The following is a 16,097-nucleotide window of genomic DNA, read 5'->3' as shown; positions in this document are numbered from 1 at the left end:
TGCTGAACCCAACCCCCTGCTAGCCACCTCCCCCCACCAATCCTGACTTACCTGATTTGGGCAGCCATTTTGAACTGATTTAACTCCCCCCTAATCCCCCAAATGTCTGTACTTAGCTTAAGACAGTGCAACTATTTTTGCTAAGCTAAAAGGAGATTCAAACTTGCACGAATAAAACTTTTACTGCACTTACAAATAGGGAGAAAGAACCCAGGTAGCAGGTGCTGGAGGGGCCAAGCAAGCTGCACACGACTGTTTCTACCCATGGTCCTTCAGAGGAGATCAACAAGACAACCTGGCTCTCTCGCATGCAGGAGGCTGGGTTTAGTGCACCTCCCCTGCCCACTTCTACCTGTTGCAGCATCCTACTTCAGGAAACTTTAAAGAACTCCCAACCTCCCCCAATCAACTAAGATTCATTCCTCCCTCATGCAACCATTCCTTTACCCTTGGTGCAGTACTGGACTACAAAATGACAGTTCTCTTCTCCCTTTACAGTTGCCTTCCAAAATACCTAGGCTTGGCAGGATTCAATTTTTATCAGTAAACACTGATAAATATTGATTTCACCTCACACTCACAAACCAGCGAAAAAAATCTCTCCATTGTTAATAGTTCAAAATTTACAGAAAGAGGATGCAAGACAAATGATGATTGATGATGACAGGGGGAGCAGTCTTACTGAACCGTGCTGACTGTAGTTTGTACTGCTACTCTCAGAAACCCCAGGGGCCTGGGAACAAAGGAAGAGGAAGAGACAAAGTGGACGAGGGAGCTATGGGAGAGCAGAGCTCGGAGTGGTGGCGGCTCTGCCACCCAGCTGGCAGCTGTCCTGTAGTAGTTGCGTTTGTCACAGCAGGCAGCTAAACTGCATTATAATAATGATAATATACTATCATTAATAAATTGTCTGTCCCCATGCTCCTAATTTCCCACAATCCTGAAAATTTAAATTGATAAAAAATAAAAATAAGTGCTTAGAAATACAAATCAAATTCTGCCAAGCCTAAAAATAGTGAATAGGAAGCTATCATTACAAAATACTAAGCAAGACCCTGCACACAGTCCCAAAGTAAAAGTAGATAATTAAGGAGCAAACTGGATCTACATTTGATAAGTAGCATATCTGAATTATTTACAGCAGGATTCTACAAGTTTTTAAAGTGTGTGTGGGGGGAGAAGAGGGTCAAAAATTCAATGTCTTCATCATATCTAGTAATTCACAACAGCTAAAAAGTTTTTTTTTGGACTTTCATGTCTCATCTATCCTTAAAGAGTTCAATATAATACTTACATTTCACCGAAAAAATTATTGTGTCAGATTCGGTTTGACCTACTAACCATTTTTCCTCAAAAAAAGCTATCAGCTGGGCAATGATGAATGCTGCATGTTTTAGTAATCCGTCCTCTGACAAAGCAAGTCAAATCTCAGACTGGCTACATTTCTACAGATGCTCCTTTGCTTCCGATTCACAAGAGCTGAGAGAATTTAAATTAGGTGAGGCAACCTTTAAAAGCCTGGAATTTCGAGACTGGTCAAGCAGAAGTTCTCCTGATGGGGCAGAAGTCCTGGCCGGACAGTCCTCCCATTCTTGGGAAGAGAATTTAAGGCCATGTCCTGAAAGCAAACTGGCATCCTCAACCAGGCAGCACTGCTCCAAGTGGACTGGCTCTTCAGCCGATGCAGCTGCTTCTGCAACCTACTGCAGGTGGACTCATTTAGCTCTGCTGTTTCAGTGGCAATTAGCCTACTCATGTGCTAAAATCAGCCAGCCCCCAGTGCTTCACAGAAGTGGTCACACAACTTCTGGTTCAAAAGACAGCCTGTGCAGGGCAGTGCAGCCTACTTGGGCTTCCAGACATGGGCTAAATGACTTAATTCAGAAGGGGAGACTTATGTGCTGCTTTAATCACCCAATTCAAATTAGGCCCAGTTTCGCAATACGAGGAATAGGCAGAGTGAGGCACTTAAGGAAGGGATTTACAGGAACTAGTGTCCTTAGTGGATTGTTTCCCAAGGTTGCCAATAGTAAAGTCCAAGGAGGCAGGCAGGACCAACAACCCACCCCTCAGAGAATTAGGCACCAACTCTGGGCATAAGAGAGCCACCTCCCAGGATCATAGCTGTGAACCCCTCTGGGAGTTACAGGTTTTCACCATCTTCCTTGCACAAAGCCTGCCTTAATATCAATTTACCTAATGATTACAACAATCCCCAGGGATATGGGCACTTTTAAATCCCCCTGTTCTGTTATTTAAAACTACAATTTAAATGCATATGACCCACTTCCTTCCAGAGAGACTGCCCTAACTGCTGGATATCAACTTGTTCCAAGATGGGAAGGTGAAAAAAAGGACTCTGTAACCTAGTCACTGGCAGGAATTCAGTGGCTGTGCACAAGTCCACCAGAAAAAACAAACTAGGTACTTGCAGGACTAGACCACAAGTGAACAGGGATTTTGTGAGTGCTTGTAGTACCTACGCTGGTGAATACCCTTTGTCAATCTAGCACAGAGTGCTTTTGTAAGATGGGGCCAGATAAAGGAATAGAAGCGCAATGTAAAGGTCTGTCATCCCTGACACGCTACTCGTTGAAGTAGATTCTCATGAGAAACATGCACAGCCCATAAAATCCTTTTGTAATGGACTTGGCAAACAATGTCATTTATTAAGCAGATGTTTGTCTTTTAAATAAAAAGGAACACATTGAACTAACAACTCAAATAGATCATTAATCTATATATCCCCCTGACATCCCATAGGCAGAGGGCCCGCAAGATAGGACTCAAAGCTGCAAGAGTCACTATTTAAAAAAAGGAGATGAAGGGAAATAATTTCACAATGCAAATTCTAGGTATGTAAGTAGACACCGATGTGGTATGTGTCCAATCTCAATGCAGGTACATACTAAATAACTGGCTCTGCCACTAATAACTGTAACTAAGGGAGTTTTAATGGTGAAAATGTATTAGCTTTCTTAGTTATTCTGACTTTCTTCCAATGGCTTACTTACACACAAATGTTATACTTGTATTAATGCCTTATAATGCTGAGTAAGAGAATAAATTAATAAGCAATTAAAAAGTGAAGTCCTTGGATTTTTGAAGCAGACTGCTGTAATTAAAATCTCTGATTAGTATTTGAGCTATTAAAAAACCCCATATAGAGCTATTTAAAAAAAAAAAATCTGCAAGACAGCTTGAAAAATTGTTGAAAAATGCATCTCTGTCGAGACTAATTTAATATCATAAAGTAGTGGGGCCAACCTTTTTGGCAGGTGTGTCATCATAAATTAGCCCTGCACCACATTAATCCCTTTCTTTTACTTAATAATCTGCTCATCTTTCTACTCCCTGCCCTATCCTCCCTGACCAAGCTGCTGCTGTGCTTCCTTCCCTACCTGTACTCTCCCTAATCTGCCACATGCCACACACAAACTGCTTGTGCCCCTTACGGCACCCATGCCACAGGTTGGCCACCCGTCATAAAGCATCTCAAATTTAGCAGCAGAAGAATTACAGCTACTCAGCGCCTCTATTATTTGTACATGTACACAACGCCAAGGAGAAAATTATGAAACTTCTTTGCTTACATTTTTATTTTTGTCGTTTGTTCCTGGGGTGCTGGATGAGGGCGGTTGGTTGGGGTTTTTTTAAGTAACGGATCTAAGCATTCCCTGATGGACAGTAAGTCTTGGATTTTTATAGGAGTAACAGTTTGGGTAGGGAGCACAAATTCTAGACTGACAAACTTTGTTTCTATGTTCATGAGTTTTAAAAAGTCAAATTCAAGCTTCCTATTTATTTATACCTAGGAAGAAGTAAAAGCAAAATCCTTGTGACTTAGGTGCATCTGATAAGCAGACCTTAAAATCACAGCATGAGGAAAAGTATTTCTTATACAGATAAGGTGTCTCAGTGAGGAATGGGGGATGTTCTGCCATATGTAACAAGATACATAGGAAGTACTGACAAACAGAAGGACAGAGAAGTTATGCTTGTGCCAGCCTGATGACCCTGCTCAGATCTAGTAAATACACACCATTGCATACTCACTCAACCAAAAAGGTACGGGTCAGCAGGGGCCTGGCACAATACCATTCCCTTCATTCATCAGAATTCACTGTGTTGCATTTTGAATATTATCTAACTGCTGTTTAACTACGGCAATGCTAGTTGTTGAAAGGGTCTGAAGATTAACTACCCCACTCCCAATGACTTCCATGGAAATTCTGCATACAGACCAGGAGCCAAAATTTAATCTTTGGCCTATTAGGCTGGATCCAGATGCATAGGCATGTGTGGTTTGTGGCACCACAAACCACAAGCGTTGCATGTTAAACCATGTGCAGCACTGCTAATTGGCAGAACTGGGGCAAAATATGCTACTGGGATTTCCTGGTAGAAAATTAAAAAAACCTGAGAAAAAGAGCAGCGCAAAGCACACCAAAGTCCTGTGTGCCGGGACAAACATGAGGACGGGGGAGCAGGCAGCCCAGCCCCGTCTCTACGAGCTGGTTGGCGCAAAGGGTACCTCAGCCTGGGGGGCTGCCTAGCTCCACGCTGAGGCACCCTGTGCCCCAGCCAGCCTCCACTGTAGCACATGGGCCAGCAGGACAATGTGTCCCGCTGCAAACTGCATGAGCAGGGGTGTGCACTGCTCTTAGTGCTGCTGCAAACACGTGTCCCTGCTCATGAGGACACAGCTTTAGAGGTTAATTTGCTATTCAAAACTGACTTTATAGCCTAAACAGTACTTAACATAAACATTATGCTGCTAAGATAGTCACTAGGCTCAGTCTTGTTACCAACCTCAATTCCTCCCTCTCAATCTCAGCTCAGGCTATTAAATATCCGTTGTTGTTTCTTTCAGATACTACGCAAAATAAATCACTTCTTGTCAACACCTACTGGAAAATCCAGGGTTCTCCTTTTTGGACCACTGTAACTTCCACCTTGTTTTCCTTAGCACCACTCCCCACACTTAAGTTGGATTCATCAATTCTCACTCTGCCGGCCTGACCACAGCACTTCCTTACAAGTTTCTTCACTCAGCCTGTTTGAAAGCTCTGTTTTGAGGGCTCAGCTCTACTCCTGCCTAGAGCTGTATCACTGGTCACCAGCCCCTCTCCTGTCAAAACCTGCAGTTTACCCATCTGCACTGTGTAGTCTTCCTTTTTCTTCCCAAACAAGCACTTCCCATACTGACTTTCTCCTTGCAAGATCTTTTGATAGCATGCATCTTTTAATCCTCCTCCAAATCAAACATTTCTTGCTACTCAGTTATTCTGCAATCTGTGATCCTCCGATTCCTTTAAACAATAAATAAAAAATTCAGAAAGACCTGTTCTCATAGACCGTATCTGACACGTTAACTACATCAACCTACTCTTGCAGGGTTTTTGGTTGTAGCCGTGTTGGTCTAAGCACATAAGCAGGCAAGGTTCTTTGGGTAGATGCAATATGTTTTATTAGACCCAATGGGTAGCTGGAACAAAGTTCTTTGCAAGCTTTCAGGCACAAGTACTCTTCTTCAGGCATAGGGTGTCTGCTGTTGTTCTGAGATCTCCAATTCTCAGCGTACATTTCTCCAATTTTTTCACTGCCTTTGTCTGCTTTCTTCTCTGGCATAGTATTTTATAATCAACTTAGACTGTAAATGCTTTCAGGCACGGACCGAGTCAAGACCACAAGTTAAATATCAGGCAATCTGATAATGACACAGGTAGCAAAAATTTTGTATCACCGCCACCATACTTGGTTTAAGTTTTCAAAGACTTAAATTTGCAATTTCAAAAGGCACCATTATTACAACACCACACTATTTAGAACCGTGTTAGGGATTACCAGTTTTCCATTAGAATGTAAATGGGAAAATGCCATTTATGTTGATAATGTCAACTACAAAAAATATTAACATTTCACAATGTTTTACTTACAAACATAAGTACTTCCAAACCAATATAAAAACTGGACCTCCAATTTAACTTGGCTTTTGATGAAAACAAAGTTTAAACTAAAGCTGTTTTATTTTCAGATTGCTTTATTTCTTACTGATTTAACATCAGCTCATCGGATACAGTCGATTTCCACATACGGAATTGAAAGTTGTATAATATTTAAGAGAACTCAATCAAAACAATGTATAGCCAGAAATCAGATGTAAATGAATGTTGTATCATAGGTAAAGACAAAGAAATAGTTCAAACACAGAGTAAAGATAATGATGACTAAATGTTGTGGAAATTTTGTTTTTGTAATTTTCAAGAGACCAAATTTTAAGATGAATACTCACCAATTCTTTCCTAAGTTGAATAAAAAACTGTTTGCACTTAAAAGAAATTTTTACAATCTTCAACCTAAATGAAAAATAAAACCAGAATATTTTAAACACTTAGTATACAGATTCATATTAAATATAGTACACAAACTAGTTCTTTTTTTGAGGGAACTAATTTAATCTTCATTACTATAAGATTTCATTTGACAAAAATTAACTGAAAAAAATTAACAGTTACATATAACAGCTCGCACAGTTTGAGATTTGTTAACCATATATTAAAATTCCCTAAAAATTAAATATCTTGCACCTTGCTTTACTGTGCAGGCTAGCAAACATAAAAGTTTCTCTGGTATTTCTAAACTAAAAGGCAGTCACTAGTTTTTCACCAGTGTTGACCCTGAAAGAAATTTAGGAGTCTGAGAGTTACTTCAGAGAGCCTCTGTTCTTAGTAAAATGAGTCCTCCAAAGGAGTGAATGCAAAAGCAAAAATTCAAATATTCAGATTATGAATATTTATATCAGAGAGAGAATAATACAATACATACCTAGATATATTTTTACAAGCCAAAAGAAATAAGCATTCTACATTTTAAAATCTTAAGAATTCCTAACAAGTGGCCATGACATTAGGGAGACCTTGCCCAAATTCAGACTAAGTTGTAAGAAGCATTGGATCTTCGCTGAGCCTGCAAACAGGATCATCGCCCTCGCCAAAGGATGCCAGAGGAATGTCTAGCAGAACACTAGACGTGTCTACATGTTCGTTAGTGTGCTTTTCCTACTGTGCATTATATTTAGTACCTCTAATGTGTGGTATCAGATAAATACACGTTAGGTTGCCCTAATGCACAGAAGGGCAAGCACGTGCTTTTTTAGTGACACTTAATGTGCAGTAGCCTATTTTTACTGAGCATTAGCGTATTACCACGGTTTTTGACGTGATGCTGTAATGCACAGTAAAATAGGCACATTAAAGTGCATGTGTAAACATGCCCAGTGAACCCCCTTTTTACCCCTCCCTCCAACAAAGACGTACCACATCACCTGCTCAGAACAAGATGAATATGGTCAGAAAAGCAAGGTTCTTGTGTCATCATGCTCAGACTGGAACACGCTGACCTACACTATGACCTTGCCTAGAGTGTTCTCTTGCTTCTGACTCCAATCCTTCTATACTACTTTCCTTAGCCTCAGTTATGCTAATCTGTCCTAAATTAACAGCCTGTGGCAGGGTGGGCAAAGCCTGGCCCATGATGGACTCCATTTCCCAGCAGCCCCTGCTCATGTCATAGCAGCCAGTTTCCATGGAGACCCCAGGGGGGTGGGTAGCATCATATCTCCTTGCCTTTGACACCCCAGCCTGAATGATCAGGTACCCAGTTACATCTGGGTTGATGGGGGCAGTCTGCAGCAGGAGTCTAGAGCAGGGCTGATCTCATGTCTTTTGAGTCAAAAAAAAGATGCCTTAAGTTCTTTGCCCTCACTCTGACAGTTCTTTATATACTGGAAATGGACTCTTGTTGAGACAGGAAATTACCTGTTAGAACTATTTTGGTTTTTAAGACCAATTTTATTAAATTTAGGAGAAAGGATAAGGGATATACCCTCTCTCAAAACACAGAAAACACAAGAAAAATGAACTTAAAAGTAAAACCTGGGGCCTTTAATACATTACACAGTTAAAAAAAAAAAAAAAAAAAAAGGCTTAAATTCAAATTTTTCTTTTGCAGGTCACCCTTAAATACCTGACAACTGACTGCTTTTGCGACAAGTAATGAATGGAATACTTCTATAACATTCTATAATATTAGTGGTGACAAGCTCATAGCTTTTACCTGTGTGCATAACATTAGTTATGCACACAGGTAAAAGCTATGAGCTTGTCACCACTGGATAGTATTCTTTCTCCAAGACATGCAATATTCAGAGCATACAAGTCCTGGATACTTCTGATAACGGAGTTTTTTGGTAACAGAACATTATTTTGGTTAAGAATTAAAGCTAGTTTACAACAAAACCTGATACGGTAGTACCAACAACTCTAGATTTCCATATTAACCTCTCTCAACCAAATTAAAATGGAACTATGTTCGTGATGCTGCAAGCTGAGCACAGGACGTGAACATCAAACTACTTCTCTGTCAGCCGTGACTAGTGGAAGGGATTCTGACAATACTAATGAACTCCAAAGCAGAACAGAATACGGATAGCCCTCACTGTAACACTGAGTTGAAAACTCATCAGGGGAGTAAGTTATCTTTTACTATATACCTGTACAACGCCTAGTAGAAACAAAAGGTCTGTACAAAAGGTTTTGACTGACCAAAACTTCTGGGAGCACTAGATTACAATATTTAATACTGGATCTGTAAGGCTAGTAAATGGAAACCTGTTTTCTGTTAGTAAAGTGAAAAGACAGCATTTTTAAGACACATGGTGAATTATTTTAGTAATTAAGAACATATATATCAATAAGACATTGTCAGTATGACTGCTTCAAATGTTTATGGCATTACAATTTGACACATTAAATTATAAAGGATTAAGCATTCTTTCTGTATTAAAGCTTTCCTTCGGCTCCTTTTGTCTTTTGCAATTTTACTATAGAGACAATGGCGTGTATTCTATTGATATGCTGGTAATTTTCAGAAAATTATTCCAAGTGTGTTTCTTTCTCTATATTGTTAACCCTTAATGAGTTCTCTATTATTTTAAAAGCTGCTACCACATTCTCAATCATTTCTACCCAAATGGGGCTTATAATCTATAACTACAATACCCAAGTAATACATGTAAATCCAACTCATAAGACAAATGGTGACTTAAAAAAACAAGAGTGAAGCCAGTCCTGAAATTGTGGGATGGGGAAAAGACAGCTGTGATGAAATTAGCTTCCAGCAAAAGCAACAGAGAAGAAAAATGAATTACAGCCTAAAATAGTATTGTCAAGAGCAAGCTGAGATTCATTTTGTAAAATTGAACGTATATTTTAAGGAAGAACAGCTCAGAAGAACAGACTATTTCAAACGTACCTTAAAAAAATCCTTTCCCAGAACAATTAAACTGTCTCCCAATTCCAATACGCCACACATGTCAGAGCAGCTTAATAGAATAGCAGAACATCTGAAAATGCATTTGAAGTCTGGAATTCATTTTGCAGCATGTCCTGCTGTGTTTTACTAGTTAAGACCATTTTAAAGCATTTTTCTATTCTCCTAAACCAACAAGAAACTCATATGAATTACATACTGCAGGCTGCCTTTCATTTGATCAAGTGGAATCCCTACGGCAGGTCAAGGACCCAGCTGAACGGCATTCTGACCAATGTTAACAACTTTTTATGTTTCCATTGTCTATTTTAATGTGAATTATAAGGAATTGAGGGTTGGGAAAATCTTGAAATGTCTGAGATAATAGAAGTAGGTCCTTTGTATTAAACCTGAAATACAGGCCCTAAAACCTAGCAAGTTCTTTCTGTGAATACCTCTGTTTGCTTATTCCTGTTTAAGTTAGTAGCCTCTTACTGCTGATGCAAGCACCTATTGTCACACTGCACCCTTGCATCTGAAGAAAAAGGTGCACGTTTGCTGAAATACAAAGAACTGAAAAAACTTTCCCTGTTTTTCTACTCAGGATCCAAAGAAATGCCTGTCAGGAAGATAAATACGATGCTATAATGCCTTAAATTAAATTTCTTCAGTGTTCTCCCATAGTAATGTCATTGTTTCTACAAGGCAGACAAGGTTCCTTGGGTGAATTTGATATCTTTTATTAGACCAACCCAAATGGTTGGAGAATAGTTATTAAGCAAGCTTTCGGGTTCAAAAACCCTTCGTCAGGCTCAGGAAGCTGCAGCAGTTGCTGTGTGCTCTTCCTGGATGGAATGAAAAGTAAAGAAGCCAGGGGCTGGGCTGGGGAGTCAGTTGCCAGGCAGATTATAATGTATCAAAAATCCAATGTCTATGTTTAGTCCCTGATCTCTAGTATCCAGCAGGTTAATGAAATGGAGCTCATAGGCTCGTCTCTGGGATGTGTTGTGTAAATTTCCCTTGAGGATCAGGACTGAGAGACTGGAGAGAGAGTGGCCCTCCTGTGAGAAATGTGCCCCTACCGGTAATTGGGTGTTTCTGTCTTTGATGGATTTCCGGTGTGCGTTCATTCTGGTGCGCAGTTGTTGTCTGGTCTCTCCTACATATCTTCCATCAGGGCACTTGGTGCATTGGATGAGGTATACTACATTCCTGGAGGTGCAGCTGTAAGATCCTGGGATGCTGATGGCTCTGTTGTGGGGTGTAGTAATTGTGGAGGTGGTGGAGATGTGGGGGCAGGTTTTGCATTTCTTGTCATGGCACGGTCTGGATCCTTTTGGTGTGTTCTGGGGTTGAGGAAGTTTGCTTCTGGTGATGAGGTTGGCGAGGTTCGGTGCTTGTCTGAAGGCTAGGATGGGTGGCTCTGGGAAGATCTTTTTAAGAATAGGGTCTTTTTCTAATATGGGTTGCAATTTTTTGAGGATTTTCCGTACAGGTTCAAGGGATGGGTGATAGGTCATAACCAGCGGTGTGCGATTTGTGGGTGTTTTTCTTCTGTACTGCAGCAGTTCTTCACGTGGTATCCAGGTGGCTCTTTCAAACGTGCGATCTACCTCTCTGGAGGAGTGTCCTTGCTGGGTGAAAGCCTTTTTAAGATTGGTGAGGTGGCAATCCCGGGTGTGCCCTTCAGTACAGATGCGGTGGTATCTGAGGGCTTGGCTGTATATCACTGCTTTTTTGGTGTGTAAAGAGATTGCAGGTTCTCACTCCAAATGATGAAGATGTCATCGATATATCGTAAGTACAGCAAGGGTTTGATGGTGCAGTTCTTGAGGAAGTCTTCTTCCAGGTGGCTCATAAAAAGGTTGGCATACTGTGGGGCCATTTTAGTGCCCATAGCTGTTCCCATCATCTGGAGGAAGTGTTGATTATTAAAAGTGAAATTGTTGTGTGTGAGGATGAAGTGTATAAGCTCAGTGATATCTTTGGGTCTGTATTCTGGGTTGTAATCTTGTTTCTGTAGATATGTAAGGCAGGCATGGATGCCATCCTGGTGTGGGATGTTGGTGTAAGGTTCAGGCTGGTAAGGTCCATGGTGGCTAGGAGTGTGTTGCTGGGAAGGTGGTCTATGTTTTTAAGTTTCCGTAGCAAGTCCGTGGTGTCTTGGACAAAACTTGCTCTGTGGGTGACAAGCGGTTTTAGGATGGATTCAACAAAACCTGATATTTCCTCAGTTAGGGTCCCATGGTTGGATATGATAGGTCTGCCAGGGTTCCCTTGTTTGTGGATTTTAGGGAGCATGTAAAAAGTCCCTGGGTTTCTACAATACTCTCTCACAAAAGCCCTCTTACGGTGGAAATCTATTTCTATTTCTTTCTCCTTTTTATTCAAGCACATCACACAACCAAAGGAGGAAGAACTATCACTGGGCAAACTTGCATTAAGTTCATTTGCAGAAATTTCTATTGTAGCTCTGTCTTTTAAAAGTCTAGAGGTTTTCACACATGTATGAGCTGTTTCCTATATGTTTTGACCTTTTGGAATCCGAGAAAGAAGTAGGGTTGGAAGAGACCTCAGGAAGTTTCCTCCAGACTAACTTCCAGCTCAAGGAAGATTCTCCATTACTAAACCATCCCTGTTGAGTGTTGGTCTAACCTGCTCTTGAAAACAGCCACAGACAGAGATTCCACAACCCCTCCGGGCAGAACTGGGCCCCCCACTACCAAAAAGGATGTAGACAACTGGAGAGAGTCCAGCGGAGGGCAACAGAAATGGTTCAAGGGCTGGAGAACATGGCTTCTGAGGAGAGGCTGAGGGAACTGGGCCGGTTTAGTTTGCAGAAGGGAAGACTGAGAGGGGCAATCATGCCTTCAACACCCTGCAGGGGGGGGCGGTTACAAAGAAGATGGAGCTGGGCTGTTCTCAGTGGGGGCAGATGGCAGAACAAGGAGCAATGGGTTTAAGTTGGAGCAAAGGAGGTTTAGGTTAGATTTTAGGAAAAACTCTCTCACAAGGACGACAGCAAAGTGCTAGAACAGGTTAGTTGGGAGGCTGTGGAACCTCCAGCCTTAAAAGACTTTAAGAACCAGCTAGACAAAGCCTTGGCTGGGATGATCGAGTTGGGGATGGTCGTGCTTCGAGCAGGGGGCTGGACTTGACCTCCTGAGATCGCATCCCATAGACTTTGATGTTCATTTTAAAAGCCTTGACATGACCCATGCCATTTTGAGGCCTTAACATGAGGAGCAACTTACCTGGGTGACCTACTTAGGTGAACTACATAACTGCTTACATAACTGACTTAGTTAGCAGTGTGAAAAGTCGGTAACACAGTAACGGGGTGAGAGTTGCTGTGAGAGGGTGATTGGTGAGAGTTGGTGATATCATTCTATGTGAAGTCTTGTCAATCACATGGAAAGAAAAAAAAAAACCGTGGACCATATAAATAGCTACTGAATCAGCTTAACTCTTGGGAAGCTGGAAACCTGAGAATACATGTTGCTGTTGTGGTTGTGACCTGCCAGTGCTGTGACAATGTCTGGCCAGCTGAGTTACTGCATCACACAGAAGGCCTACACAAGCATACCCCTGTAAATGTAAACTGCCTGGTTTGCTTGGTATTTCTTATGTGCTTAATACATTTTGGATTTGAAGCCATAATAGCTTTGACGATCAATTAATCCATTCATGCCACCCCCTTTAATTAACTTGAATGTAACATCCTAACTCAAATATTCTGATTTTATCTAGTCCGTAGACTGAATCCCACCACAAATGGCTGGCCCAGCCAGGCCAGGTTGCCATCCAGCCCATTTTTTGCAGCATATTTCTGTTGGTCTCCCAGCACACTAGCATGCTGCTGCAGACTCCTTGGGAATCACTGTGTTAAACAATATCAAAAACAGGACAAACCCCTGGGGACCCCACCTGACACCTCCTCCCAAGTAGACTTTGAGCCATTGATGACCACCTGTTGACCATGATGGTTCAACCAGTTTTGTATCCTCCTTACAAAACTTTTTTCTGGTCTGTATGCCCTTAAGTTGTTAATGACAATGTTGTGGGAAATAAGTGTCAAAAGCCTTAAAATCATACCCATGCCAGGACAGACCCCTGGGGAACCCCGCTCAATACTTTCTTCTGGATTGGGTCTTAGCTAGACAGTTTCATGCATACATCAATCTCAGCTCAGCTCTTGTTTTGTGATTCTGCGTTGAAAACAGTGTTAGAAGTAAAAATACAGCTGAGTGTTACCAAGATATTGAAAACCACTGCAGATGATACTGCCTCAATAGCACCACACATGGATATGTATTTCCTTGTTTCTTTATGCCACCCTCCTCAAAAAAAAAAGCTCAAGGCAGCTTACAATAAGGCAAAATGAATAAGAACAGATAAAATATTGAAAAAAAATTAAGTAATAAAAATAGCTCCCCAAGCAATACCCCAGAATTTAACCCCAGTTGAAACAAAGAAGCTGCCAATTAACACCTAGCCATTTTTATTTCTGCTTCATCGGTTGTAAGTCAACAAATTACACTGGATATTTGCCTGCCAAAGGTCAAAGGAAATGTGCTTAAACGTCACTCTATCAATGGCCAAGGAAAGCTACATCCCATGAGACCACTGACAAAGTAGTCTATTAACAAGACAAGGATTTCTCTCTAGTCTCCAACATAAAACCACAAATAAGTGCCCTGTGCCATGACCTTCGAAGACAGGAGGCTATCCCAGGACAAAGATGTCATTTACTCTCTCTCTCTACCCCATTATTCCTAATCCTACCTTAAAACCTAGAAACAGAAAGAAAGTTGAAAAAAAAAAAAAAGCACCAGGGACAGCCCCAAAGCTGGTCACAAAACTAAAATGACCCTCAGGATTCATCATTCAAGTGCAAAATGAAATTACACAGTAAATCTAAAAAGTGAGGAAAGAGGACCCAGGAAACTATAGGCTAGTTACTCTTACCTCAATCCTGGGTAAGCTTTTTGAGAGAATTATCCTGGCACATGTCCATGAGGGGCCAGCAGGGGAGGTTATGCTTGGGGCAACCAACATGGGTTCATTAGAGGCAGGTCCTGTCAGACCAACCTGGTGGCCTTCTATGACCAGGTCACAAAATCCTTAGACGCAGGTGTCGCAGTGGATGTAGTCTTTCTGGACTTTAGGAAGGCCTTCAACACTGTCTCTCACCCCGTTCTCATTAAAAAACTAGGGGACTGTGGCGTCGACACCTACATGGTCAAATGGGTTGCTAACTGGCTGGAGGGCCGCACCCAGAGAGTGGTGGTGGATGGGTCATTTTCGACTTAGAGGGATGTGGGTAGTGGGGTCCCCCAGGGCTCGGTCCTCAGACCCGCACCGTTCAACATCTTCATCAGCGACTTGGACGAGGGGGTAAAAAGCACCCTGTTCAAATTTGTTGACAACATTAAGATGTGGGGGGATGTGGGCACGCTAGAAGGGAGGAATAGGCTGCAATCGGACCTAGACAGGTTAGAGGGGTGGGTGGATGAGAACAGGATGGGGTTCAACACTAACAAGTGCAAGGTGCTGCACCTGGGGAGGAAGAACCAGCAGCACATCTACAGGCTGGGGAACCCCCTTCTCGTCAGTGCAGAGGCAGAAAAGGATCTTGGGAGTCATTATTGATGCCAAAATGAACATGGGCCGACAGTGTGGGGACGCGGTCAGGAAGGCCAACTGCACCTTGTCATGCATCCACAGATGCATCTCGAGCAGGTCCAAGGAGGTGATCCTCTCCCTCTATGCGGCACTGGTCAGGCCGCAGTTGGAGTACTGCATCCAGTTCTGGGCGCCGCAGTTCAGGAGGGATGTGGACAGCATGGAGAGGGTCCAGAGGAGGCCACCTGCATGATCAGGGGGCAGCAGGGCAGACTCTACGAGGAGAGGCTATGGGACCTGAACCTGTTCAGCCTCCACAAGAGAAGGCTGAGGGGGGATCTAGTGGCCTGTTACAAACTAGTCAGAGAGGACCAGCAGGAGTCCCTGTTCCCCCGAGCACTCCCAGGAGTGACAAGAAATACCGGTCACAAGCTGGCAGAGGGTATTTTTAGACTAGACATCAGGAGGCGCTACTTCACTGTCAGGGCGGCTAGGACCTGGAACCAACTTCTAAGAGAAGAGGTGCTGGCTCCTGCCCTGGGGGTCTTTAAGAGGAGGTTAGATGAACACTTTGCTGGGGTCATTTGACCCCAGTACTCTTTCCTGCCAGGGCAGGGGGTCGGACTTGATGATCTGCTCAGGTCCCTTCCGACCCTACCCTACCAACTATAATGAGATAATCTTCATATGACCCTGCAGGAAAAGAACCCAGACATGTCCCATAATACTACAACAGCACTACAAAATCCAGACCTGATAATACTACAACAAGTACCACACAAAATCAAGCAGGTCTTCTTTAGCTCAAGTAGGTATTTTTGGTGTAGCGAGATGATCTGACACAATTTCAACTGATTCTAGACCACTCAAACAATCTGACCGTGCTATGTCAGGCAATTTCAGGGGGCTTTCTGAACAGAATGCAGCCAGCTGAGCTACTTCTGTCCATGTCATGGTACTTACTAACAGAGCATCCATCTGGGCTGGCCAAAAACATGTTTTATGTAGGTAGGGCTCTGCAAGGTCTGGAGCTTCTTTCTTAAGTAAATAATGTTTACTAATTAATTTATTAACAAATTACTTAACCAAGATTGATAAGCAGTTTCTAACAGTTGTAAAAAGTAGCAGAAACTCCCAACTTTGGAAACGGCCAGCAACAT

The 16,097-nt window shown here is 42.2% G+C and overlaps 1 protein-coding gene across 2 annotated transcripts in view; it reads right to left on the bottom strand.

The window, feature by feature from the left end:
• PTPN4 (protein tyrosine phosphatase, non-receptor type 4) overlaps positions 1-16,097 on the bottom strand; it is a 128,058-nt gene that overhangs the window by 65,709 nt on the left and 46,252 nt on the right. Inside the window, exon 9 of one of the 2 annotated variants that reach the window (XM_025209352.1) lies at positions 6,296-6,359. The exons of the other annotated variant lie outside the window; for it this stretch is intronic. Coding sequence (XP_025065137.1) covers positions 6,296-6,359 — 64 coding nt within the window. The remainder of the gene's footprint in view (positions 1-6,295; positions 6,360-16,097) is intronic. 2 annotated transcript variants of the gene reach the window in all.

Source organism: Alligator sinensis, unplaced genomic scaffold (assembly GCF_000455745.1).
Source record: "Alligator sinensis unplaced genomic scaffold, ASM45574v1 scaffold1133_1, whole genome shotgun sequence".
NCBI lineage: Eukaryota > Metazoa > Chordata > Crocodylia > Alligatoridae > Alligator > Alligator sinensis.
This window is presented reverse-complemented; position numbering and strand designations above follow the sequence as displayed.